Consider the following 27,742-nt stretch of genomic DNA (forward strand, 5'->3'; position numbering starts at 1 on the left):
TCCTCCCACACAGGTTAATCATAAAATAAATTAAATATAATATAATTCCTCTATAAAAACCCGCTCTGATACCATTTTTGGCGAGCGTAGGTGTAAACAAAATTAAAGAATCAAAACAAGGTTTTTTAGCCATTTGAAGAACAAAGTGGGGTATTTGTATAATAATTTTAAGAATGGGGTCATTTTTTTGAATATCAAAACTTGGTTTATGGGAAATTCCAAACAACTAAATAGTTCATGTATTTATACCAAACTTTCATAGTTCATGGGAAATTCCAAAATTTGGGCAAAGATTATGGATTTAAACCAAATTATCCCTATATTTATTGAATTTATATAACAAAATTTGTATTCAATAACTTAATAAGTCTTGAATTTAAATAATTGATTTATATGTGATAAATAGATAAAATCGAACTTGTTAAGAATTGTGATGGGAGTTGAATTCTTTTATGTTCATGATTATAATAATAATCAACTAAATAAAAAAGATTAGAATAATAATAATATGATATTACAGTATTCTCCTTAAAATAAATTAAAAAATAGGGGCAAATTAGGCAAATCAAAATAAATTTAAAAATAGGGGCAAATTAGGCAAATCAAATTTTGTAAAACAAGACTCTTTTATAAGAGGTATATAGATTAGCCGAGATCTGCGTATTTCTTTTTTCTTTTTTAAAGGGAGATCTATGTATTTCAATTAGAAGGGAATGAAATGGATTTTGGAATGGAATGATAATGGGAATGAAATGGAATGAAATACAAGATTCCTAATGGATAGGAATGAAGTAAAATTAACACAATAATAATAAAAATATTAAATTATTATTATTATTATTTTATTATTTTATAATTATTAATTATTAGTAGTTACATTTTTATTATTATTATTATTATTATTATTATTATACTATTATTATCATTTATTATTTTACTATTAATATTATTTATTTATTATTATTAAAATTATTTTATTATTTTTACTATTATTATTATTATTATTATTATTATTATTATTAAACAAATAAACTTTTATTATATAGCAATCTCATATCCGTGGGAATACATAATACCATGGGGGGAGGGGAGGAATGGCTAATCCCATGTGCATGGGAATAGGTATTTCATCGGGAATGACGATTTTCATTACAAAAACAGTATCAGCCATAGGATTGAGAATGAACACATGAATCACCATTCTATTCTCATTCAATTCCTGCATACAAGTCATGTTCTAGTACTTATTAACAAAAGAAAATTGAAATAACCTATATCTAAAACGGTGTAGTATTGGGCTTGGGACAGATAGTGGGACAGAGGTTGGATACAGAGGATCCGAATTTAGAGTTAGTTACTTAAGAAAGATAATAACAAAGGGTTGGTATGAAATTTATGAAGCAGGTAGCGGGGATATATTTAATTATTTAAAACCTGGTCAAAGAAGTTAAGCTACCCCTGAGCTAGTGTTGTGATTGGATGGCGCGGTTTCGTGTTGACAGAAAGATAGTGATTGGATGACTCCGTTTAACTTTGAAATAATAAAGAATAATGAACATTATCACAACTCACAGGCAACAAACAATAATTTTGAGAACTCTTCTTCTTTGTGTAGAATCGAGATGGCTTATGAAGCTCTTGATGACCTGCAACAAATCTTAGATCAAATCCTAGAACACCGTTATGATATCCTCACTCATTCTATAAAACAAGAAATTATATCCATCCGCGACCATTCTATTGTGTTGCAATGGAATCTCAAACATTATCCAAACAAACAAAGAATCAGAGAGGCAGCAAGTTCGACACATGAGATTATTGAACATCTCTTCTCTGAAGAAAATGTTTCATATATTGGACCAATAAAGCAGGCAGCCAGACTTGCAATTTTGAGGGAATTAGCAGCGCGGCTGGAGTCAACCGTTGGAGATGTGGTGGATTGCATCAAGGGTAAGGGCTCAGCCGGCAGCGTAACTGATTCTCCCGATGTTCGCTCATCATCAAGATCAGCAATCACAAGCAGCAAAGATGATGACGTGGTTGGATTTGAACAAGATGTGAAAGTGATCAAGCGTCGGCTTTTACGAGGATCATCAAAACTACATGTCCTCCCAATTGTTGGAACTGGAGGTATTGGTAAGACTACACTTGTTAAAATTGTTTATGATGATGTATCCGCTATTAAACATTTTGATATTTGTGGTTGGGTCACAATATCACAAGATCATAGTGTAGAACGCATTGTTCTAAATCTTCTAGCTTCCATGAAAGGAATTTCAACAGTAAGAGATGCTGAGAGCGACATTCCTATGGAAACCTTAATTTGCGAGTACCTAATGGGTCGGAAGTATCTTATTGTAATGGACGACATATGGAGCAAGAAAGCCTGGGATGATGTAAAGATGTTGTTTCCTGACGTTGGTAATGGGAGTCGGATCATAGTGACCACAAGGCTGCAAGATGTGGCTGCTTATGTCGGCTCTTCTAGCTCCATTTATACTATGAGTCCGTTAGATGCATATCATAGTTGGAATTTGCTAAAGCATAAGGTGTTTGCCGGTACATACTTTCCTATTGAACTGGAAGAAATCGGGAAGAAAATTGTTCAAAATTGTGGAGGACTCCCCCTTTCAATCGTGGTGGTGGCAGGACTTCTATCTAAGGTTCATACTATATCCTCATGGGAGCAAATTGCTGCAAATGATGGGCAAGTTGAAACAATAATTTGTTCAAGTTATACTCATTTACCCAATAACTCGAAGCCATGTCTTTTATATATGGCTGGCTTCCCAGAAGATCAGGAGATTCGTGTTTTTGAACTTGTTAATCTTTGGATATCTGAAGGTTTTGTAACATGCTCAAATGGATCTAAAAGCTTGGAAGAGGAGGCAGAAGATTGTTTCGATGATCTTGTCGAAAGAAGTTTAGTTTTGGTCACCAGCAGGAGGAAGTCTGATGGGAAAACAAAGAGTTGCAGGCTTCATGATCTCGTGCGGGAATTTCTCGTAAGGGAGGCTGCGAAAGAGAAGGTAATTCTTTCTGTTATGGATTACTTACCTACTCCTATCCTGCGAAAGCATTTTGTTCCACGTCTCATAAAAGATCATCATAGCATAAGTGCTAGTTCGTATGATCTACATCTCAAAGACTATGTGCATAGCTCACACATCCGTACCATAATATGCATTCCGAAGAAAGGGTATAGATCTATGGGCGCTGTAGAGAAGTTTAGTTCGCTGAGGGTCCTTCATGTTTTACGCGGAAACGATTATTGGGTTTGGGAGCCAGGTCAAGTGTTCAATCTGGTTCATTTAACTTATATTGCTTCCAACGTTATTTTTTCCTCAGCCATATCAAAGCTTCAGAATCTTCAAACTTTAATTATTTATAGATCCGAGGTTGATTTGCCCATTGAGATTTGGAGGTTGCGACAATTAAAACATCTTATTGCCTTCTCATTTCTCCCTTTACCCTTACCTGAAGGAAAAAAATATCCTCTTCAAAACTTACAAACACTTTTGCTGGTGACGAACCTTGTGTGGAGTAGAAGAATGGTGAAAATGATTCCAAACATTAAAAAACTGGGAATAAGTTACTCCAAGGCGAAGTTTGATTCGGACGCGCGCTATCGCCTCAACAATCTTAAATATCTATGTGGGCTTGAGAAATTGAAATTGGAGATGCATGGAGATCTTTCATTAAGAGAACTGGAATTGGTGAAGCGTGGAGGTATTTCATTTAAAAATCTGGATAAATTTGAAGGATTTTCATTTGGAGGTATAAACTTTCCTTCACAGTTGAGAAGGTTAACCTTGAGTGGTTGGAGGCTTTCTTGGAGTGATATGATGACAACTATTGGTTCATTACCTAATCTTCAAGTGCTTAAACTACGAAACTATGCTTGCAAAGGCAGTTACTGGATGACAATTGAGGGAAATTTTCGTGAGCTGAGAGTCTTGCTAATTGACCGATCAGATTTGCATTTTTGGAGAACTGAAGCTAGCCACTTCCCAAGACTCGAGTGCCTAATGTTTCGTCGGTGTCGTGATCTAAGTCACCTTCCAAGTTATATTGGAGACATTCCAACACTTAAACTGATTGAGCTCGATAACTGGACTACAAGTCTTTATTTATCGGCAGTACATATAGTGGAGAAACAGCGGAGTTCTGGAAATGATAGCTTTCAAGTTCGTTTTAAGTGTTCCTGATAAGCTGCCCATTTTCAGGTTAGAGAGTTGAAAAATTTGAATAATCTGTGTGCCTTTGTTTTGAAACTGAGTACTGATGAGAAAATGAGCAATTTAAATCTCTCCTGTTTTTTATTCATTTTCTAAAACGAGAATATCACTCTTTCACAAGTCAATAAAAATGAAGGCATAATATTATTATCTTTTTTCATGTTAAATTTACAACCAAATTGAGAAGAAAAGTTAGCAATTTAGATCATCATCATGAAATAGAGAAGAGAGCAGGAGATTCGTGTAGAACAGCCCAACACTTTGAACCTTGTCAAAGCCTGCAAAACACACTACATGCTTAATTAAGTTAGTCATTCTGTAATGTGTGTGCATGGGCAGTGGTTGTGGTAATAATGTGGAGCGACTCCAAAAAATAATACTTCCTCTTTCCCCCATATTTATGCATACATTTTCTTTTGGGTACATCTCCCAAATTTATGCATACTCCATTTTTTGGACACTATCCCACACAATTTTTACAATTTTGCCCTTGTACTTTACATTATTTACCCACTATCTACTTAACAATACCATCAATGTGGGACCTTTACTCCACTATCAATACTTCAAACAACTTTTCATTAAAACTTGTGTCGTGGTCAACTATGTATATTTATAGAGGACGGAGGGAGTACTATATAAACATTTCTCATGTTTTCTCTCTCTCCTCTATTTTTCTCTCTGATTTATTTGTGGAAACTAGATTCATTCTTTCCATGTGATGCTTTCAGAGATGGTTAGATGGATAATTAGGTGGTTGTTGCATGTAACTGTTCAACTTAGTAGATTGCTTTACCCAATCAAACTATATATTGTACTACTTTTCAGAGTTTCTAAATGTTGATGAGGATGACTTGGCTAACATGGATGATGAATATATGCCCGATGGTGAAGACACACGACATAATGAGAACACCGGGTGGTCTTCTCGTACAAGGTAATGTTCTGCAGTTTTATGTTTTAGTTCAGGTTGAAGGATTAGGCTGATTTTGATTTTGAATTTGCTAGTTATTAGGAATCATAAATAAACACATGCAGTCTACATACATGACGTCGTTATCACTCTAGTTGTAGGTTATTAGAGCTGCGCTGAGCTGGCCTTCACGCCGTTAGTATGCTCACGCTTTGAGCATTTTCTCTTTGCTTATAAATGTAACTCTTTTCTCTTCTGCATGGAAGTTTTCTATTCAAGTAATCAAAAATGTCTTTACTCTCTTTTTTTCTAATATGGTATCCAGAGCTATAAACTTCCGCTGAAATTCTCTCTTTTCTTCAATGGCACCTCACACTCCCACTACCTCCAAAAATCCAACAAATCAACCACCTCCTTATGAAGATCAGTCTAGTCCCTATTTCCTTCCGAATAGCGACAATCCCGGCGTTCAACTCGTTACTCAACAGTTGAATGGATCCAATTATTTATCTAACTAAAAAATATTTCCTCAATGTGTTTATGCATTTTTCGAATCTTTTTGTGTATATAGATTTAGATTTTAGTAGGACTTAATAACATACTTCGTTGAGTTTTTCTTTATAAATTTATTGAATTTATATAGTAAATTTGTTTAAAAAAATTTAAATAATAGATTTATATGTGATAAATATAGATAAAATCGAACTTGTTTAGAATTGTGATTGGAGTTGAATTCTTTTATGTTTACTAGCAGTAAGAACGTGCGATGCACGTTAAACACGTGTGTTTTTGTACTATGTAAATATAATTGATAGATATTATTATATAATTTTGAATATTTGTATTTTTTTTATTAATTTGATTTTTACTATGTAAATAAAATTCATAGATATTTTTATATAGTTTTGAATATTTGTATAAATTCATTTGACTATAATTGTTATTTAAAAAAGGAATCAATGCAACTATTAATGAATAAATTTAAATGCAATAAAGTAATATTCATAATATACCTCTAAATAAAAATGGAAAAAATTCTACGATAAACATCCTAACTTATCTAAATACGGAGCAAGACGAATTTTAGATCTTCTCTTGTTTGATTTTGATGATTGGGGATGTCTTCTTCTTATTTTTGGTTTTCAACCGAATGTTGTTCAACGGCAGATCGTCGTCACTTGTAATCTCAATGTAGTCATAAAACTTTTTCTTGGCTACTCTTCTTTTTTTCTTTGGCGGCTCTGTGGGTTGCAACTCCATCGTAGTTTTTTTCTTTCTAGACGGGTTTATCTTTTTTGATTTCTCGGGTGAATGTTTCTTTTCTTCCTCTTGAGTGGGCTCTTCTTCAATATCTCCAACATTGATACTTTCCATCGGTTGCGTCTTTTGGATTGCATTTGCTACAATATTGAGATTTCCCCGTTGATCGAATTTTATAGACTTGAGCATCATCATGAAGCATATTTCTGTGTACGCTTGTGTGCTTAATCCTCTATAGTATGTGGAGGATGTTTCACCCTGTGGAAATGTTTAATTGTTATAATTATGTAATGTCGAATTTTGTAATATGAATTATTTAAATTATAGTAAGTGTTTAAGTAAGAAATCTTAATTTACCTCTTTGATTGAAGAAAGATCGATATTCATCCACAGAGCATCCTACACATACCTTTGCCGCTTGATCGAACAGTGTAACACGAGCATTGCAGTCGCCTTGTATAACATTTATTGTGATTCTGTATCTAGAAATATATGAAATGATAAAAAATATTATATGTTTGTTATTGTGTCATTAACTAATTTTAATTGGTAGTGGGTTTAAAGTTGATAATTACCTAGGCGACGTCTCAAGAACTTTTTCATTGCATTTTTTGCATATTGCACTCTCATCAAATTTGGAGAAAGATGTGTTGCAATTTTTACAAGAATCATACCATATTGTTGCTTTATTTTCAACTTTGTCAATAATTCCCGTAAAGCAAAACGAAACACCCTAATATATGACAAAAAATAATATATTATAGAAATAGTCGATTATGTACTTTTAAAATGCATCATTAATTTTTTTTATATCGTACCTCCAATAACAAATGTTGATTGTCTCTGAGATCTTTAAGAGTGACTTCCTTTATTTGTTTTATTTTTTGTGCCATTGCTAATTTAGCAATTGCTAATGCATCATCATCAACATCAGAACACCTGTATATAATATTAAATGATATGTTAGAACTTTTTTTTAAATATATAATTTATTTATTTTTTGATACGTATGATTGCATCGGCTGAATCTCTTTGCATGTTGGTGTAATTTGCAAGACGGATCTCATCGTATTTTGCAAGAGTATACCACCTAATATATATATATATATATATATATATATATATATATATATATATATATATATATATAGGGGGCGGTTATTCAATAAACCACCCTTATTTTAAGAATTACGAACCAGCAAAAATGCATGAATTTTATGTATAACACGCATGAATAAATTGTATAAAAGTATGAATTGCGAAAATAATTTTTTGCTACCTTTAGGACTCGAACTCAGGACCATGAATTTATCCAATAAGATGATGAATCAACCGTAGATCTTGATGATCTAAGGGCTAAAAATGGTTCCTAATTTATATTTTAAGAAGCGTTCTTATTTTAGCCTTCCCCTATATATATATATATATATATATATATATATATAATATATTATTAAGTATGTAGTATTTATTTTTGTTTTGAAGGGAAGTATGTAGTATTTTACAAGTAAAAAGAAGTAAGTATTATTTTAAGAAAATATATATAATATGTTTGTTACCAAAATTTCTTTTTGCTACGACATAGGAAATCGCAACAGTTGGCTTCTGTGCAATTATTTGTTCAAGGTCATCTCCTTCATTTTTCGCCATATCTTCCCATAAAGATATTTCTACAATTTCAGATCTGCGAGAAATATTGAGTAAATTCAATTATAGTTATTTTTCTAAAGTTATGAACGAATTATAGTATATGAAACATTAAATAAAAATAACATATGGCTATATATATATATATATATATATATATATATATATATATGGTGTGGTTCTAGAGAGAACTACATTATTTGTGAGAACGTGAGAACCATCAAATTTAATGCATTCACTGTAAAAATTAATGCATTCGTTGTTAAAATTAATGCACTCAAAAAAATAAAAAAAATTGCTCCCTTCAGGATTCGAACCCAGGATCTGCATTCATCCAACAAGATGATACATCTACCGTAGATCTTGATAATCGAATGGCTGAAAATAGTTCTCCATTCTTTTTTTATTTATGGTTCTTTCTTGAATCTCTCCCTATATATATATATATATGCATTGGAAATTGAAAGATGGATGCGAATAATAAATAAAGAACTTACTTTTTGTTCATGAGAGTTATGTTTCACACAGCCTTTATCACTCATTTGATAGGAATCTGTTGAATTTTTTGTACTTGTACTAAAATTCCAGAAATATCTGTGACAATTTTTTTTGTTTTATTCATATAATTATATATTTAGACTTTAATGTATGTTTTATTTGAAGGAATATTTTAAACTAATTTCACTTACCAAACTCTTCTTCCTTGTCAAGCTTTTGTTCCACATCGTTGAACTCCACAAAATTATATGGTATTTTATACTCGATCTCGTCGAATGCTTCCTTTATATCAGAGTATCTGTTGAGTATGAGCTCTTTTTCTCTATGGATGCTTGCATACATAGTATTAACGTTTCTAACCTCTCTATTAGAGATTAAATATGTTTTGTTGGATTCAAACTTTTTTTTCTAAATTTGCTTATTTCATTATTGAACATTGTCAGTCCAATTTGGACACCCTACAAATTGTGTGATAAATATATAAATTGTAAAAATTAATATATATGTATTTAATATGTTATATGTGTAAATAATATGTATCATAGTAAAATAGAACCAAGTTTATAAGTTGAACTAAATTTGTGACTTACCTCTTTGTCAACCATTATCAATTTTCAGAATTTTGTGCCTCTAAACACTTTAAATACAAATCAACACTTTATCGATTCAGCTTATTCATAGGTAGGATTTATAGATTATGATTGAGTAGGGATTTCATTAAGACATATGCATAATGAGAAAAGTAAATAGCCTTAAGCTAAGGTGGAGCATAAATATTTGCAATTTGTAATTGTAAAATTCTGAAAATCAATTTATATTATTGTTTACATGATTAGTATACTACACTTAATGGGTGGGAATGAAAAGAATGTTATAACTTTAGAAGAATAAAATTAATACATTAGTCCAAAAGTTTAATACTACAATTCAAATTAGTAAAATCAATTATAAACATTATAAAAATTTTAAATATGATAATTAACTAATTTAATCATCAATCAATTTATAAAAAGTTAATAGAGATACCTTATTCTTCATTGGAGATAATATCGCCTGCAGTTATGGTTCTTGCTAATGAAGTAGAAGTAGAAACCGAATTTGTGTTACGAACCAAAGATGCTGGATCAATCTTTCTAATGTTTTGATGCCAACCTGTTTCGCCCATTGGAAAAAGAAGTGGATATTGCAATGGATCATAACATCCATAATAATGCTTTATTCTATCTGTCGCCGGAATGAGGATGAAATTGATGGATAATCTTTCAATCTTCGAAAGAATTTGGCATACGGATTGATCTCTAAAATTTTCATGAGCATCTGTACAACTGCTTCTGACAAAACTTGATTTTGCATTACGTTAATTCTATTCTCAACCTCATTTTGTGTGTCATGAAAGTATAGCTGAAAAAATATTGGAGACGTATATTGTGGGATCAATCCCGGAAGATCATGATAAACCATGCCTTGTGCTCGAAAAGAATAAACTCCTTGTCTTGCAGATGCCAATTCTTTGTCCAATTTTATACCGAACGAAGTAAATGAGAATATACTATTATAAGCACGAATATTCCTTCTTAAATTAATAGTTTCTTCTGACTGAGCTGTAAACAATTCATCCAACTCCGGAGAAACTTCAGAAAATGCAAGTTTTACTTTTCCATTATCACAACAAAAAGTAGGAGATTCATATTCAAATTTTCTTGCACCACAATGAATGCAATCAGGCACATTTTTCAATTCATGTAGCAATGAACCTAAATAGATAAACAATATAATTAAAAAAACATTAATAGTTATCATAATGTATTAAACATATTTTAATCTTAAAAGAATGTAATACTTACAATTCAAATCACTTGCATTTCGTTTACGTTTCTTTTGCCTTTGTAGATTTTTTCTTTGTCTATATACTTCATTAGCTGCATTATATAAATATAAATATATTAATTAAAAAAATATTTTGATTTGTGTTCATGTTGTGTGATATGTGGTGATTATAACATAGACAATTAATATAATATATATATATATACCCTATATATAGGGTTAGGTTTTATTGAGAAGCTCAAATGTGTTGAGAAGTTGAGAAGCAATTTAATAGATAAACATGTCAATTAGTTTTTATGAACACGAGTTTGATCTGGGGTTCGATCCTTGGCGGTGAATTTTTTTTAACAAATTAAATAGATTCGTATGTTCGTCATTTATATTTGGTATATTCAAAGAATTTATTGATCTATTAGATTGCTTCTCAACTTCTCAACACATTTGAGCTTCTCAATTGAACCACTCCCTATATATGGTTCAATTGAGAAGCTCAAATGTGTTGAGAAGTTGAGAAGCAATCTAATAGATGAACATGTTAGTACATTTTGATGAACATGGCAATTAGACCCTAGATCAATAAATTCTTTGAACATAACAAATATAACTGACGAACATACGAACCTATTTAATTTGTTAAAAAATACGTCACCGCCAAGAATCGAACCCCAGATCAAACTCATGTTCATAAAAACTAATTGACATGTTCTTCTATTAGATTGCTTTTCAACTTCTCAACACATTTGAGCTTTTCAATAAACCTAACCCTATCCCTTGATATAAATACTTAGAATCTTGTGCGCTCATGCTATAGAAAATACCTGAAAATGAGATTGTTTTGCGCAATGTAACTTCCATGCTCATAATTAGTGTATCCTGTAAATAAATATTTATTTTGTAACACGACAATAATAAATAATAATAAATAAATAACAACAAAAAGGAATGTTAATAATAATTATAAGTATAACTATAATTATATTGATATGGCAGCAAAACAATTACTATATCATTATATTTTATCAAGTAATATGTTTGATGTATTAATTTATTCTAGAATATGTTAATAATGGAGATTCACAGATGTTATGTTAATAATATAGATTCACAGATGCATGGCACTTATGCTCGAAAAGTAAATCTACCTTCTTTTTTTCTTTAACATTTATTTTAATGAATTTTGTGAATTAAACCACATGAAGGTGCTAAAGCAGGAAGCTGTAATGCCTTCTTTGCATGCTTAGACAAAGGACATCTCAGATGGTTTTGCATTGTATGCATAAGCTCTCGCATCTTTTTATCACTGCAAACACAGAAACATGCTTTCTCATGATTTGTTAGATTCTCAAGAATTTATTCACTACTACATTTTATGGATCCAATTCTTTCTTCCCCTCTACATAACTGATACAAAGGAAGATTAGATGCTGGGACAGAAATCATTCAGCTGCCATTGTGAAATCGTTCTTATCCCTTTTGTCAACTGAAGAAAATCCATTATGTGGTTCTTGCTGAGCAACATGAAGCTCTGTTAATAGGCTTCATTCTTTAACTATTCTAGGAGATGCTTTTCAAATTTCAAAGAAACTTCATAAATCAGGCTAAATACTACCAAGAATGCAAGATGTAGAGAGAGAGAGGCAACCTCGGAGAAGGTATGCAGTATGAATAAACCACCAAACATGATGATAGGAAGTCTCTTAGGAGCTCGAAGGGGTTAAGCAAATTAAATAATATTGAAGCATTTGTTATATTTGTGGAATGCACTTAAAGAAATCAACGTGCTCATGTCTCATATAAAGAAATAACAGTTTGTAGTTTGAGGGCTTACCTACCTGACTGGAGAGCGACATATAGAGCCCTAGACGGTTGACAGCATATGGGAACGGCAGCGATTCGTTAGCCGGCCGGAGGTGCGAACGGCGTCGACGTGAGCAGGTGCGCGCTGATTGATCAATATGTAGTTTCGCCAGAATTAGATTATAAACCAAAATCACAAACTTGAAGCATGGTTGGCGGCGAGAGGGCGAGACAGCGGATGGGAACGGCAGCGATTCGTTGGCCGGTAGGAGGTGCGAACGGCGTCGACGTGAGCAGGTGCGCTCTGATTGATCAATACGTAGTTTCGCCAGAATTATTAGAATTCTAAACTAATGCTAATCTATTTGATGTATCCGATAACTAATGCAATAAGCTATTAAAGCTTTAGAGAGAGAATCCTAATGCAATTAGAATTCTAAAGTAATGCTAATCTATTTGATGTATCCGATAACTAATGCAGCTATGCTAATCTATTTGATTTTTACCGATAACTAATGCAGCTAATCTATTTGATGTATCCGATAACTAATGCAATAAGCTAGTATTAAATTTATTTTATAAATATTATAATATAAAATATATGATAGGGGTAAAATAGGCAATCCACAAGTTGTCCCATAAAATGCTTAGGCTCTTTTTCTATTAGTATAGATTATTATGACAATAATCAACTAAATAAAAAAGATTAGAATAATAATAATAATAATATGATATTACACTATTGTCCTTAAAATAGATTAAGAAATAGGGACATATTAGGCAAATCAAATTTTGTAAAACAAGGCTCTTTTATAATAGGTATAGATATAGATTAAAAGTTAACTTTATTATCTTCTGTTTATGTAATCATTGAAGTAATTTCAATTTTCAATTTTTATCTGCTCAGGATGCAACTATCATTCAATTTACGAGTTTTCATGACATCAGCAAGGAGTTTGGCAACATAATTTTTATGCCGACAAATTATATATTTGTCTACGACAGAGATATATTTAAATTTAAATATGTATTTAAATTTATAATTATGAGAAATGTTATTTTTAAATTTATGTCTATTAGATAAAATTAATATCGGCACATTCTATTGAATAATTTTCATTATTTAAAAAAAATAATTTTAAGAGTATTTGTCATTCAATTTACGAGTTTTCATGATATCGGTAGGGAGTTTTGGCAACACAATTTTTATGCTTGGCAAATAATATATATTTTTGGTCGACTGAGATATATTTAAATATAAATGTATATTTAAATTTATAATTGTGGGAAATATTATTTTTAAAGTTATGTCTACTAGGTAAAATCACATTTCTTTATTAAATTATCATTATTCTAAGTAAAATAATAATAGAAATTTCACTTTTTTGAGAATACGAAAAGTTTTCTTTTTTTATAATTTTGCAGTTTTCTTCATTTGAATTTACCAACGAAAGAAAAGCCGCGTAGTTAGAGCAACTCCAAAGGGCCCGCTGAATTGGCGGTGGCCGCTATTTTGGAGTAGACTCTTCCTCTAACAGTTCCGCTACCTCTACGTTAATTTGAAGTTATTGAACAGTGCCCCGCTTCATGTAGTGGGCACTGTTCATTCCGCTACTTTTTTTTTCATTTTCTTTTCTATTGTTTTATCATATTTATTCTTTGTTTTATGTTTAAAAAATGTTTATTTTTGATTGATTTAATTTGTAAAATTTAATTTATGAGTCTTAATATTATTTATATTTTTAAATTAGCATAAATATATATAATATTTAATATATATTAAATAAAATCTGAAAATACAACAACATGAAATATAATATAAAAACACATTAACATAAATTGCAATAACATAAATTACAATACAAAAACACAATAGCACAAAATTACAACATAAAAATACAAGAAAATTAAACTAATAATACAATAAACTCTAGTAAGGTCCAAGATCACTTCCAGATCCTCCAACGTCGCTTCCAGATCCTCCAAAATCTTGAAAATTTCCTCCAAACGTATTGAAAGAATCATATGAACTTGAATGTTGTTGTCTTTTAAAAATGATTTTTGTTTGTTCACTTTTGAAGTAATCTCGTCGAATCGGATCAGAAATATTGTCAGTGTCCATCATTAGAATTTTATTATCCGATTCCCACATTTGGAATGCAATAGCTTGCTTTTTTGCTTCAATAGCTTTGTTTTTTGCTTCAATCTTCTGCATTTGTAGTTGCAAATTTTGCTCTTTTGTGGTTGATATGAGTTTTCCATTAAATCTCCAATTCTTTTATTTCCTTGTTCAATTACTTTCAAAAAATTAGACATATCTTCACCTTTTTTTTTCTTTTTTTTTTTTTGGTCTTTTTCACACCATCTGGACGGTGTGACGACCCAGAACCACTGCCACTACCATCACTTAAATTGATAGAAAAATTAGACAACCCATCAGGTGAAATAGGAGATTGTGGTAGTGTTTCTGACTGAGATGCAGACCTTTGTTGTCGAGAGTTTTGTGAAGGACAGTCAAACTTTTGAAAATCTTTCATAATAGACCACACATGCTCGAACTTGAAGCCTTTCTTATATTTTGTGTCTAGCACCATTAATTCTTTTGCATGAGTGAACTGCATAATAAAAATATTATAATGAGTAAGACAAATAGTAATTATAAAAAATGTATAGATAACTACTACTTACAATATCATTTTCAGAACAACCACTTGGATTTAGATATTCCACTTGTTGTATACACCATTTGAGTTTAGAAACTGAACTCAAAATAACCTGCATGCGAGTTTCAAGTGATATTGGACTTCGAGTATACATATTTGGATTAGGTTCATCGAGTATCCTTTTTAATTATATGCGTCGATTCATTAATGTCTTTATTTTCATTTCAGTAATTAATGCTAGTTACCCATGTCTATTATCGAGTAATAAACAAGTCAAACACGCCCCCCTTTCTAACCCCGCTCCTTAATTCTCTTTCCTAGTCACGATTTCCCAAATTAGCTATCTTTAGGTAAGTCCGGTCGTGACAAAACACTTCTTAACATATAAAAGTTTAGCTATTTATCTCTCCACTAGGGCCACTACACACAAATTCAACATTTTCTTATATCCTCCAAATTAAATCCTATCATATAGTTATTTATTTCCAACAGTGGAGTTATACTTTTAATTTAGGGAGATCCAATTTTTTTCAATAAAAATTAAAAATTAAATTAAAAATAAATAATACTAGCTCCGTCCCAACGAAAGCGGTGTGCTTCTTTTCGGCACGGAATTTAAGGAAAATAAGATTGTAGTGTAAAAATGTGTAAAGGCGTGTGGTGCCACATTGTTTGTAGTGTAAAATTATTACCAAAAAGGAAAATGCACCACTTTCGTTGGGACGGCTCAAAAAGAAATACGCACCGCTTGACGGAAGGAGTAATTATTAAAATAATTACTCGTATAATATTATTTAAATTACATAAAAATTAAAACAAAATACTCTCTTATTTTTTATATTTTGAAACCTCTGCATCGTAACATTTATAAAGTACATCATTTTCGATGTAAGGTGCTAAACAATCATTCAAAAGATTGTCTCTCATACGATTGTGAATAACACTTTTGATCGATGATCATATAGCTGAAAAACTTCTTTCAACTGTATCTGTGACAACTGATAAAGTCAATGACAACTTAACTAACAAATACACCAATGAGAAAATATCATGTTTTCTTGCAAGACGAAGTAACTTTTTTATATCATTTCAAAAAATAAAACTCTAGGATCCAAACACGACATACATAAAATTAATTATGTTTTGACTTCATTAAAATGTTGATTTGATTCTAAAGCTTGAATGTCAAACACAATGTAAAATAGCTCAACTTGATATATACTCCCTCCGTCCCATTAGTAGTGTCCCACTTTCCTTTTTGGGTTGTCCCATTAGTAGTGTCTCATTCCCTTTATGGCAATATTCTCTCTCTCTATACCTAATATTTAAATAATTTTCACTAACCCACTTTATCTACTTTCTACACACTCCTTAATCTCCGTGCCCAAAAGAAATGGGACACTACTAATGGGATGGAGGGAGTAATAGTTAAGATTTTTCATTTTCTCCGCTCTACTGTCTTCCTCATCCTCAAGGAGCATATTCATCTTTCAAAAATAACATTTTTATCCCACTCTATTAACATCATCTCCATATATAGGTGATTCTAGCATGCATGTAAACCGCCGAGCAAAGGTACCGGATAATTATTTATTGCATTCTTAAATTGATATTTTATGTGTAACCCTATTTTTCACCTTGAATGGGTCCTCAAACGAAAATCTGATGTCGGTATATGTTTTGAAGGTCTAAAGTTTAAACGTGAATGCCTCTAAATATAGATTGTTTATTTGAACTGTACGGAGTCACACCATCTCGATGGGGACCAGTGTTAGTAAATGATTCATAGCCACTTGATGCACACTATAATTAATCATACACATTTAAAAATATCATATCGACGGCTGCATAGTAGAAATATCGGACCGAAAAATCTCAAAACAAGAGAGATGAGAGTTTTCAGTGACCATGAGGGCTGGATTCGGGTGGCAGCGTCAAGAAGAACACAACCTTTCTCTAACGTGATGGTGGCTGAGATTATGGTTGTCTTTTATGAAATCACACTAAACACTAGCATCATCAATTGGAACCCATTGAGATTTACACCGATTCCATGTTAGTGGCGCAGCGAGGGTGATGGTCAACACGGAAGATAATACTCATTTCGTCCCATTATAAGTGGCTTAAAATTTTTCAAAGCGAGAATTAAAGAATATGTAAATTGGTAAAAAATGATAGTGCCTACACTTTTTTAAGAGTTAAATTTTTTTATTTATGAAATACATGCCACTTTTAGTGGAACATAGGGAGTAGTAAGTTCCTCCTTGATGATGTGTGTGTGATTCTTCAAGTTGTGAGAGAGAATTTTCCCTTTATGTATTTCACATGTATCAATCAGCTAATAGAGTTGTTCATATACTAGCACAATAATTTGTTAGAAACCTTTTACTGCCAATTTGTCGGACCGGTGACTTTTCTGTTTGGCTCAAGGAAATTGTAACAGAGGATTTGGCTTATTAATAAATTAATTTCCGTTTCAAAAAAAACATAAAATGAAATTGAAACACTCGTCTTAAAGAAGAAAAAAATAAATCAATAGACCAACAATGCTTTCAAATGCCGCCTCGGCAGCAAGAATTAAAAATGAAAAACAATGTACAATTTGGATAAGGAAAAAAAAAAACAGTAAGCAAATTTATTCTAAACAAATAAGACTTGAAATTTTTCAAAGCAGATTTTGCTTCGGTCGTAACTTTATTTCATTGGACGTGAGCGATTTGGAAGATTTTTAGGACCACAAACGTTACATTCAAAAGATAACCAAAATTCAACAAAATTTTTAAAGTCAGAAAATTAAAATACAAGAGCGTCTTGTAGTGAAGAGGACTTGTCTTTAATTTTATCAATGGCCTCAATAATTTCGAAATACCAGCCAAAACAATCCAACAATTAACAAATAATAATCTCGATTTTCAACACATCAAATTCACGTGTAAACTCATTGTGGGGAACCGTTTTGGAGTCGTCGTCATATTTGGATTATATATTTATATAATGATGATCCATCTACATACCAAGGTATTAATTTATAGGTGATGGATACATGAAGAGGAATACATAAAGGTACATGCACAAATAGGTAGAGATAGTAGGAGACAGTCCATAAACTTAAGGGACATTCATGTATAGTAACAATAATTAAATCCTAAATAATAATTTCTGAGGGGGCGGTTGACAGCGGGGCATATCAGGGGGCGGAGGCAACATCTTCTCATTGGGGGCTTCCCCATCCTTAACGATGAACACCATCTTCATTCCCCAAGTCTGATGACGATCGAAATGGCAGTGCATGTACCACACTCCTGCATGCAAACGATATTAATTGCAACTTTCAATTACTTAACTCTACAAAGGCTAGGAGATGGAAAGGAAAGAGAAAATAAAAAAAACCTGGATTGTTAGCCTTAAATCTGATAGCGCTCCATCCATTTCTTGGAACGGTAACAGTGTTCATCAAGAGCGGGTCGATGAGATTAAAGTTTTGCGGATCCCTGTTTGGGTCGAAGTCCCCGTATCCAGCTCCGACAACGTAGAAGCTGTATCCATGTAAATGCATGGGATGATCGCTTCCCTCGCCAAAGTTGGTGCCTTGAAACACGATCTCCACTTCCGAGTTATAGTCCAACATATACACAGCCGTTCCGAATTCGGTGCGCCCCTCATACAATGACTTATGACCTTGCGTGAAGTTGAATATTCTTGCTGGCTTCGCCGGGAAATCGGTCGTGAAAACTCCTCCGATCCCTTTGTAATAGGCCTCAAGAATATTTAGGGTTTGCGGGGACAGCATGGAGATGTTGTTCATGCTGGCCAGCACCCTGTTGTTCCTCGCGCAAGAATTTGTCTCACAGGGCCACATATTGATGGTGAGAGTGAAGAAGAGGTTGTGGGTGATGTTCATAGGAACTTTGATGGGGTGCTTGTCGTTGGCGAGGCTTCTGAGCTTGCTGCTGAAATGGATGGACTCGGCCCAGCCATAGCCACCGAATTTAGGGTAATATGGAAACTCCAGTGATGAGGGGGCCGTGTAGTTACCAACGTACTCGAGGATTCCGGTGGTGGGGACGTAAGTATGCCACCAGGGGCTGGCGTATACTTTGGTGGCCATGTAATAACGGCTGGGCGGCTGGTTGGCTTCCAGAAGGAAATCTATGGTCTGGCCGGGGGCAATCGCAATGTGATCGGTGTCCAGCGGCTTCGTGTAGGCGCCGTCCATGCCCACCACCGTCACGTTGTGGTCCTTGATTTTCAAGTACATAATGTAGCTCAACATTGCGTTGATCATTCTGATCAGGTAAGTCTTGCCCGGCTCCACACTCAACTTGAATGTATCTGCATCAAACAAATTACTAAGTATATCTATATAACTCTTATTAAATTGTTTGGATTTTATCTGGAGAGCCTACCTTGTTTTGAGCAGGGGTACATGTCGCCAGGTTGACCATTCATGAGGAAAGCATCAGAAAAATTGGCATCGATTCCTTGCGCTATTGCATCCTCGTAAACTTGTTGCACATCAGCATTCCACCACTCTCCTGCATGCAACATTTATTAATTATTCCGAATTTAATTATACAAACTCACAATTAAGAATTTTAATTCGAGCTACTATATATACCTAGTAAGATGGGCACTTCAGCATGAGGCTTAGGGAAAGGATAAGTGTGTGTCTTAGGCGGTAGAATGATGATGGCGCCATACACAGTAGCTCGAGACCAATCGCTGTGGGCGTGCCAAAATAAAGTGCCTTCTTCGTTGGAGAGCAACATCCGTTGTCTAAACCTCTTGCCGGGACTAATAGGACACTGCGTCACATGGCTCGCGCCATCTGTCCATGGATATCTCGGCATTTTTACTCCATGCCTGAAATCACAATGCTACGTACATTACTACTAAATTAATTAATAATAGTATATCACTTTCAGATATATGCTTTAATTTTACGTACCAATGGATACTTATATTTGCGTCGGCGCGATTAATAACATCGATTACCACCAATTCCCCCCTTCTAGCATATATAGTTGGCCCTGGGAACTGCCCGTTTACGGTTAGCATGCTTTTGGTGGTGCATAGCCTTGTGTGTGAAGTTCTTCTCACCTGCAAACTTACACTTCCAATTAGCTACCTTTTCTATAAATAAAAAACAAAATCAATTAATTAATATTATTACTGCATGCCCAACATACTTCAAACTTATGATGAACTAAAGCATCGACTGGAGCCATAATAATACACAGGATGAAAACCTTGAGCTTCCTATAACAAGACATTTTTTTGAGTGGTGTGTACTATGAATTAATTTCCTTTTCTAGCTTACATCTCCTCTCATTTATTTCTAAATTAACGTGAGTATTTAATTATTTCACGTGAATCATGCATGACTTTCGCTTCTATATTATAATATTGGACTTGATAATTAGTAATTTGAAAATACTTGATCCAACTACAGGAAAAGATATGGTTAAAGATTTCATAAGTGCATGCAGAAGAGCTAGACAGCTCATTACAAGACTCTTCTAGTAAGTGGTGGAGCCAGAAATTAATTTGGGAGGGGGCTGAACTTACACGGGTTCGGGGGCGTTAGCTCCCGAGAATTTTTTTTTTGAACATTCCGTACATTTAAGGCATTATTTTATTAAAAGACGAGCATAATAGTAATAATAAAGAACAACATTTTCATAGATTATATAATTTAAATATATAACAAATTAGTTTCAATACATTACAAAATTTTTTGGGACATTCTGTATTTTTAAAGCATTTTTTATTAAAAGACGAGCATAATAGTAATTATAAAGAACAACATTTTTATATACTATATAGTTTCCATATATTACAAATTAATTTCAATGCATTACAAACTTTTTTTTTTGTCATTTCGTACAGTTTAGGCATTTTTTTATGAATATACAAGCATAATACCAATAATAACGAACAATATTTTCATAAATTATATATTTTCAATAAATTACAAGCTAGAATCAATAATAATAAAAGACAAGCATAGTAATAATAGCAAACAATTTTTTTTTGGGCATTCCATCCATTTTAGGCATTTTCTATTAAAAGATGAGCATAATAGTGATAATAATGTATAATATTTTTATAGATTATATAGTTTTAAATAACACAATTATCCTTAAATTAATTATAGATGAAAGAATATAACAAGCTAATCAACTTTTGTAAAACAAATTTTTTTTATAATATAAACATATATCTATATATATTATAAAAAAAAAACTCAAAATTTGGGAGGGGGCTTCAGCCCCCCGGCTACGCCCCTGCTTCTAGTTGTAATTATAAAAGTTACTCCCTCCTCTCTCCATCCACGAAAAAATTGTCGCTTCTATTTATAAATGTTTCACATGATTCTACTCACATTTAAACTAAAATCTTACTCATTTACTAATTTCATTCACATTTTATTAAAACACGTCTCATTCACAATGTCACACGGTATATAATTATTTTTTATCATTTAATTTCACTTTTATTAGCAAATAATAGGTTGATAAATTCAAAGTCATGATATATACTTTTTTAAAAAAATAATTTTTTGAAATAAAAATTAAATACTCCCTCCGTCCATGAAAGAACTTCCTAGGATGGAGTGGCACGGGTTTTAAGAAAAAAGGTTATTGAGTGTATTGAGAGTAGAGAAAAAATTGTTGAGTGTATTGAGAGTGGTGAAAATATGTTATAATTAATATTGAGAGTTGTGAAAAAATGAAAAGTAAGTAATTATAAGTGGGGGCTAATTGCCTGTAAATCCCTAACATTTACACGGAATTGGTTTTTGCACCTATTTTTATTTTTCTACTTTTAAATACCTAATCTTTTGTTTTTGTCTCAAATTTATCCGGCGATCGGTTTTTTCTTACGCTGGCGCCGGAAATGCCACTCTGGCAGCCGGAATCGACGAGCTGGCAGCCGGAATTGACACCTAAACATATTTTTTACATGTGGCAAAAAAAAAAAATTCAAATCATTATCATCTTCCTCAAACCCTTATCCTCCTCCCCCAACCCGCCGCCGCCTCACCCTGCCAACACCACCGGCGCCGCCCCCTCCCCCAATCCGCCGCCTCCCCCCTGTCACCACCACCACCACCATTCGCAGAATTCCACCACCATCAAATCAATCCAATAACCACCACAATCCCGTCCTCCTTCACCTCCACCAAGATCCTCAACAACCAACCGCCGCCGTCAAATTCGAACAGAACAACCAAATCGAATTCCCCACCGACGGCGCGGTGGTTGAGAGATAGAGATGACCTCGCCGAAGGTCAAACCAGCACGACCTTCCGCCGGCCCTCCGCCGTAGATCACTGGGGAAAACCTTCCTTTCACCAGCCTGCCGGGGTTGACGCGCAGGGACCAGGTGGAATATTCGGTTGTCTTCCAGGTAAGGGAGTCGGGAGATGGGGTTGGGCTGGGGTGCAGCAGAGGGTGGGGAAAAGGGAGAGAGCGGCGGTGGGTGGGGGAATTATCGAGATCGAGATCGGCTTTGGAGCAGAGCTTCTCGATCTGAAGTTTGGTGAGGCAGAGGACGGCGGCGGCAATCGGCTTCCTCTACTGCTCTAGGCGGTGGAGCGTTGGTGGTGGTGGCGGTGGGTGGCGGCGCCGGCGGTGGTGGAGGCGGCAGAGGGCGACGCTGGGTGGGGGGAGGGAGAGTTAGGGTTTGGAAAGGGGGAAAGGACAATTAGGGGGGGGGGATTTTTTTTAATTTTTTTTCCACATGAATTTTTTATTTCAATTTTTTTCAGATTTTTTTGCCACATGTCAAAAATGAGCCAAGTGGAGAATTTCGGCTGCCAACTCGTCGATTCTAGCTGCCACAGTGGCATTTCCGGCGCCGGCGTAAGAAAAAACCGGTCGCCAGATAAATTTGAGACAAAAACAAAAGGTTAGGTATTTAAAAGTAGAAAAATAAAAATGGGTGCAAAAATCAATTCTGTGTAAACGTTAGGGATTTATAGGCAATTAGCCCTATAAGTGGTGGGGTATGGTCCAAAAATAAGTAGGAAGTTTTTTTGTGGACGTCCCAAAAAGGAAAGATAAGAAGTTCTTTCATGAACGGAGGGAGTATAATTCATGCATTATAATAAATTTTATTTTTATAAAAAAATATTTTTAAAATATTAAGTATAAAGACGAGACATAATAACACACATAAAATTGTGGGACACGATCTCATCCCCAACTTCTCATATGTTAGAGCATAGATTAGTAGCTACACCCAGTGGCGGATTCAGGGGGGGGGGGGCTGAAACCCCCTCCCAATTTTTGATTTTTTTTTTAATATAGATATATATTTTATTTTATATATGTATATATATGTATATGTGTATATAAATAAGATATAGAAGAAAAAATATGATACATTATTTATAGTATATCCAACTATCCATATTAATTATTTGACATTGTACATTGATTTGTTATATTTATGTTGTTTTTATCCTATTTTTTTTCTTATTTAATTTTTAATGTTGAATTTGAGTTCATTCTAAAGTTAAAAGTAAAATTACTAATTATTAACAATGAAAGTTAGTTTATTTGTTTAGAAAATGAAATATATTTTTTTAAAAGAATGCATAAAAGTATGTTTTTGTATGCTTTCAATCTACTTAATGTTGAATTAATTGAATTGCAAACAATTATCTATTATATTAAGTGATTGTTAAAAAAATGCATGAAAATGAAGTGTAAGGAATGCTCAAAAAATTTTGCTTCGGGGGCTCCCGCCCCCGAACCCCGTGTAAATATCTTCAAACGGCGTAGATCAATAAATTCAGCCTCCTAACCTCCAATCCTGGATCCGCCCCTGGCTACACCTAATGCTCAACTGATAGATTGTAGTTAGTGGGTATACCTAACCTTCAATAAGCATGTAAATGCGCACCAGTTTACAGAGAAACAACAGAGCCCCAATAATTTCTCGTATGTCTAAAGGAATATTTAAATAAATATTTGTTGCCACGTTGAATAAATAAATTAAAAAATTCCATTAGAATCAACCCCCATATCTTTAGGATCTTTAGGAAAATGAACTTCTCGTATGTCTAAAGGAATATTTAAATAAATATTTGTTGCCACGTTGAATAAATAAATCAAAAGATTCCATTAGAATCAACCCCCATATCTTTAGGAAAATGATCTACTATGATAATCTACAATGTCGCATTCTCAAATTTCATTATTTCAAAATCCCTCAAATTTCATGCATTTATAATGATTTATCATATATATTTTTCATATTTATTAATTAACTAAAAATTTCACACCGCGTAGGACGCGGTGTTTCTATAATTGCTCCGTGAATTATGGGATTAATAACGATGCTAGTCAAATCGTTTCCAAGTGCAGCCATATTATACTATGACTTGTAGGAGAATTTCTACAAGTCATTAACTCATAAAAATTGCAGCAATCACAAGTACATTTTATATACAAACTGCTTAAATATTTTTATGACATTACGCATCATATATACACAGTGCATTCAATCGGAAGCTACATTGAAGCATATACAATGTACACACAAAAGAAAACCTCAAAATGTTAAAGAAGACATTCCTATTGAATTGGAAGTCATTGGAAAGAAAATTGTTAAAAATTGTGGAGGGTTGCCCCTCTCAATTGTTGTGGTGGCCGGACTTCTATCTAAGATCCATACTCAATACTCATGGGAAGCTTGAAACAATAATCGGTTCGAGTTATACCCATTTACCCTATCACTCGAAGCCGTGTCTTTTATATATGGATGGCTTTCCAGAAGATTATGAGATTCGTGTCTCAGAACTTATTCACCTTTGGATAGCTGAGGGTATTGTAACACTTTCAAATGGATCAAAAAGCTTGGAAGAGGAGGCAGAAGATTGTTTCGATGATCTTGTCGAGAGAAGTCTAGTTCTGGTCATCAACAGGAAGTCTAATGGGAAAATAAAGAGTTGCAGCATTCATGATATTGTGCGAGAATTTCTGGTAAGGCAGGCTGCAAAAGAGAAGGTAATTCTTTCGGTTATGGATTACTTACCTACTCCTATCCTGCGAAGTCATTTTGTTCCACATCTCATAAAAGATCATCATAGCATATGTGCTAATTCATATGATCTACATCTCAAAGACTATGTGCATAGTTCAGACATCCACACCATAATATGCATTCTGAAGAAAGGGTATAGATCCGTGGGCTCCGTAGAGAAGTTTAGTTCACTCAAGGTCCTTCATGTTTTACGTAGAAGCAATTATTGGGATTGGGAGCCAGGTCAAGTGTTCGATCTGATTCATTTAACTTACATTGCTTCCAACATTCCCAATAGTATTGTTCCTTCAGCCATATAAAAGCTTCAGAATCTTCAGACTTTAATTATTTACAGATCTGAGGTAAATTTGCCCATGCAGATTTGGAGGTTGCGACAATTAAGACACTTTCGCTGGCAACAGACTTTGTGTGTAGTAAAAGAATGGTGGAAATGATTCCAAACATTAAAAAGCTGGGAATATGTTACTCCAAGGAGAAGTCTGATGCGGATGCTGGCTATCGCCTCAACAATCTTAAGTATCTATGTCGACTTGAGAAATTGAAGTTGGAGATGCCTGAAGGTTCTTTATCCAGAAAACAATATGATGAAATGACATTGGGGATGCGTGGAGGTTTTTCATTCAGACTAGTTGATAAGATACTTGGATGGATTTCATTTAGACAAGCTGATAAGATACTTGGAGGTATAAACTTTCCTCTACAACTGAGAAGGTTAACCTTGAGTGGTTGGAAGCTTCCTTCGAGTGATATGTCAATCGTTGGTTCATTACCTAATCTTCAAGTGCTTAAACTAAGAAATTTCAAAAGGATAGACTGGGTAACATCTAATGGAGAATTTCGTGAGCTCAGACTTCTGCTAACTGATCAATCCGATTTGGTTTTTTGGATAAGAAAAGCTAGCCACTTCCTGAGACTCGAGTGCCTAATGCTTCATGGGTGTCTTGGTCTACCTGAGATTCCAAGTAATATTTTATTATCGGCAGAAAAGATACAAAAGAAACAATGGGATTCAGGAAAGTGTACCTTTCTAGTTCGTGTGAAGCGTTCATGATATATATGCTGCTCTTTCAAATCCAGGTTAGAGATTTAGTTAGAAACTGTTATTTGTAGAAATTATTGGTGATGTATATTTAAGCAGGATTAAGTATTCTTTTTAAAGATTAACTATATAAAATAAATCAACCTGCCAAATATTTTGACATCTACTGATAAAACGATCTACACATAAATCACATGATCCTTAATCATTAATCACACACGCACACTATTAGGCCTCCATATGCTAATTCATAGTTTGATCGCCTCATTATTGATAGTAAATACATTAAGAGCCCTCAAAGAAAAAGTTACAAATTGATGTAAATATATGTAAAGAATATTCCAACAACTACTCAAGTATTCATGCATTAGCATATGACATAGCTCATTAATTTCCAGAATCATCTTTTCCCAATAATCTTTGTGTATTATGTACTTTTCGTCACTTACATCATCGTTTCTGATTATATTTGAACTTATATATAGAGCGGTTTTCAAGTATCTGCAATCGGCATTTACTAAAGAGGCAGAGTGCGGAAGGAATGCTCTCTCGTTGGATAACCTCTTAATTGGCAAATCACGCAAGGGAGCATCGAGGATGTTTTCTGAAACACTGGTATTCTCCTACACTTCGAATTAATCTATTATGATCTTTATATTCTCAAAACTCTTTTGTTATATTTCTGAAAGTAATATTTTTGTGTGTGTAAATGATCATACCACCTATACATTAAATTCATATCTAAGTTCAAATAAATCCTATGTCTAGAAAACTTGTTTTTAAGGACAAGAATATAGTCAGTTTTGAGTTCCGGCCAGTTTGAGTATTTTGTTTTATTTTTGTTGTCCATTTGTTTGCTTGTGTTGCTGTCCCTTGGTATATTTCATCTGCGACTGTAATTGCGTTAGGTTGAGACGAACAATCATGTTTTGACAGCACAAATTTTTTAGCACTCGCTTTTAATAATAGTTTTGTTACAGTTGATGATCTATTGTAATAGCAGTTGCTTGGCCCTCTGTCTCCTCTTTTTATCGAACTTCTGTTTGTGTTTCAGGTCCTGAAAACAAGAGACTGCATCCGTGTGGAAGAGCGGATTCCATTTGGCGATATTAACATAAGACCACGAAAAAGGCTGATGAAATCCGAGTTCTAAACCACATCTGTGCGTGCTGGAAAGTTTCAGAGATGGTTAGCTGGCTAATTAGGTTGTTGCATGTAACTGTGCTTTCTCTCTCTCTCTCTCTCTCTCTCTCTCTCTCTCTCTCTCTTCATATGATGCTTTCAGAGATGGTTAGCTGGCTAATTAGGTTGTTGCATGTAGCTGTTCAACTCCGTAGATTGTTTTAGCCAATCATACTATATCTTGTATCATATATATATTTATATGTACTAGCAGTGAGAACGTGCGATGCACGTTTAACACATGCGATTTTTATACTATGAAAATAAATACAAAAATATTATTATATAGTTTTGAATATTTTTTTAATTAATTGTATTTATGAAATTGTCTTATTCATTTGACTATAATTAAAATTTTAAAAAGAAATCAATAAAACTATTAATGAATAAATTTAAATGTAAAAAAGTAATATTCATAATATAGGTACGTCTAAATAAAAATGCAAACAGATCTATGAAAAATGTCGTAAATTATCTAAGTAAGGAGCAATACGAATTTTAAATCTTTTCTTGTTTGATTTTGACAATTAAGGATCTCAGAATGTTGTTCAGCGGCAAATCGCCGTCACTTGTAATTTCAATGTATCCATCAAACTTTTTCTTGGCTACTCTTCTTTTTTCT

The 27,742-nt window shown here is 33.5% G+C and overlaps 3 protein-coding genes and 1 long non-coding RNA gene across 4 annotated transcripts; 2 read left to right on the forward strand and 2 right to left on the reverse strand.

Moving 5' to 3' along the window:
• Nucleotides 1–1,583: 1,583 nt before the first annotated feature.
• On the forward strand, nt 1,584–13,327 carry LOC131016829 (putative late blight resistance protein homolog R1B-23). The gene is made up of 3 exons (XM_057945590.1): nt 1,584–4,226; nt 5,067–5,175; nt 13,088–13,327. The coding sequence occupies exon 1, from the start codon at nt 1,623–1,625 to the stop codon at nt 4,206–4,208; it is 2,586 nt and encodes an 861-aa protein (XP_057801573.1). The 5' UTR covers nt 1,584–1,622; the 3' UTR covers nt 4,209–4,226; nt 5,067–5,175; nt 13,088–13,327.
• Nucleotides 5,941–6,848, reverse strand: LOC131016970 (uncharacterized). The gene is made up of 2 exons (XM_057945823.1): nt 6,769–6,848; nt 5,941–6,669 (listed from the first exon to the last, which is right to left on the reverse strand). The coding sequence occupies exons 1-2, from the start codon at nt 6,796–6,798 to the stop codon at nt 6,235–6,237; spliced, it is 465 nt and encodes a 154-aa protein (XP_057801806.1). The 5' UTR covers nt 6,799–6,848; the 3' UTR covers nt 5,941–6,234.
• Nucleotides 13,328–17,848: 4,521 nt separating the features above from the next.
• On the reverse strand, nt 17,849–20,170 carry LOC131016857 (laccase-15-like). The gene is made up of 6 exons (XM_057945637.1): nt 20,033–20,170; nt 19,792–19,943; nt 19,462–19,706; nt 19,250–19,378; nt 18,234–19,175; nt 17,849–18,145 (listed from the first exon to the last, which is right to left on the reverse strand). Exons 1-6 carry the CDS (start codon nt 20,114–20,116, stop codon nt 17,982–17,984), a joined length of 1,716 nt encoding a protein of 571 aa, XP_057801620.1. The 5' UTR covers nt 20,117–20,170; the 3' UTR covers nt 17,849–17,981.
• A 5,119-nt stretch (nt 20,171–25,289) lies between these two features.
• On the forward strand, nt 25,290–27,122 carry LOC131017085 (uncharacterized). Its single transcript, XR_009099403.1, has 3 exons — nt 25,290–25,976; nt 26,424–26,553; nt 26,993–27,122. It is a non-coding gene; the product is annotated as an uncharacterized LOC131017085 (long non-coding RNA).
• The last annotated feature ends 620 nt before the right edge of the window (nt 27,123–27,742 follow it).

Source organism: Salvia miltiorrhiza, chromosome 3, assembly GCF_028751815.1.
Source record: "Salvia miltiorrhiza cultivar Shanhuang (shh) chromosome 3, IMPLAD_Smil_shh, whole genome shotgun sequence".
NCBI lineage: Eukaryota > Viridiplantae > Streptophyta > Magnoliopsida > Lamiales > Lamiaceae > Salvia > Salvia miltiorrhiza.

Excerpts from the sequence above, each read along its gene's own strand:
- LOC131016857 (XM_057945637.1), bottom strand. The coding sequence starts at position 20,116 with ATGTCTTGTTATAGGAAGCTCAAGGTTTTCATCCTGTGTATTATTATG. Across the intron at positions 19,379-19,461 it reads TGAAGTGCCCATCTTACTAG|GAGAGTGGTGGAATGCTGAT; the intron begins GTATATATAGTA and ends TGTTGCATGCAG. Across the intron at positions 19,176-19,249 it reads GTACCCCTGCTCAAAACAAG|ATACATTCAAGTTGAGTGTG; the intron begins GTAGGCTCTCCA and ends TGTTTGATGCAG.
- LOC131016970 (XM_057945823.1), bottom strand. The coding sequence starts at position 6,798 with ATGAATATCGATCTTTCTTCAATCAAAGAG. Across the intron at positions 6,670-6,768 it reads ATCTTTCTTCAATCAAAGAG|GGTGAAACATCCTCCACATA; the intron begins GTAAATTAAGAT and ends ACATTTCCACAG.
- LOC131016829 (XM_057945590.1), top strand. The coding sequence starts at position 1,623 with ATGGCTTATGAAGCTCTTGATGACCTGCAACAAATCTTAGATCAAATC.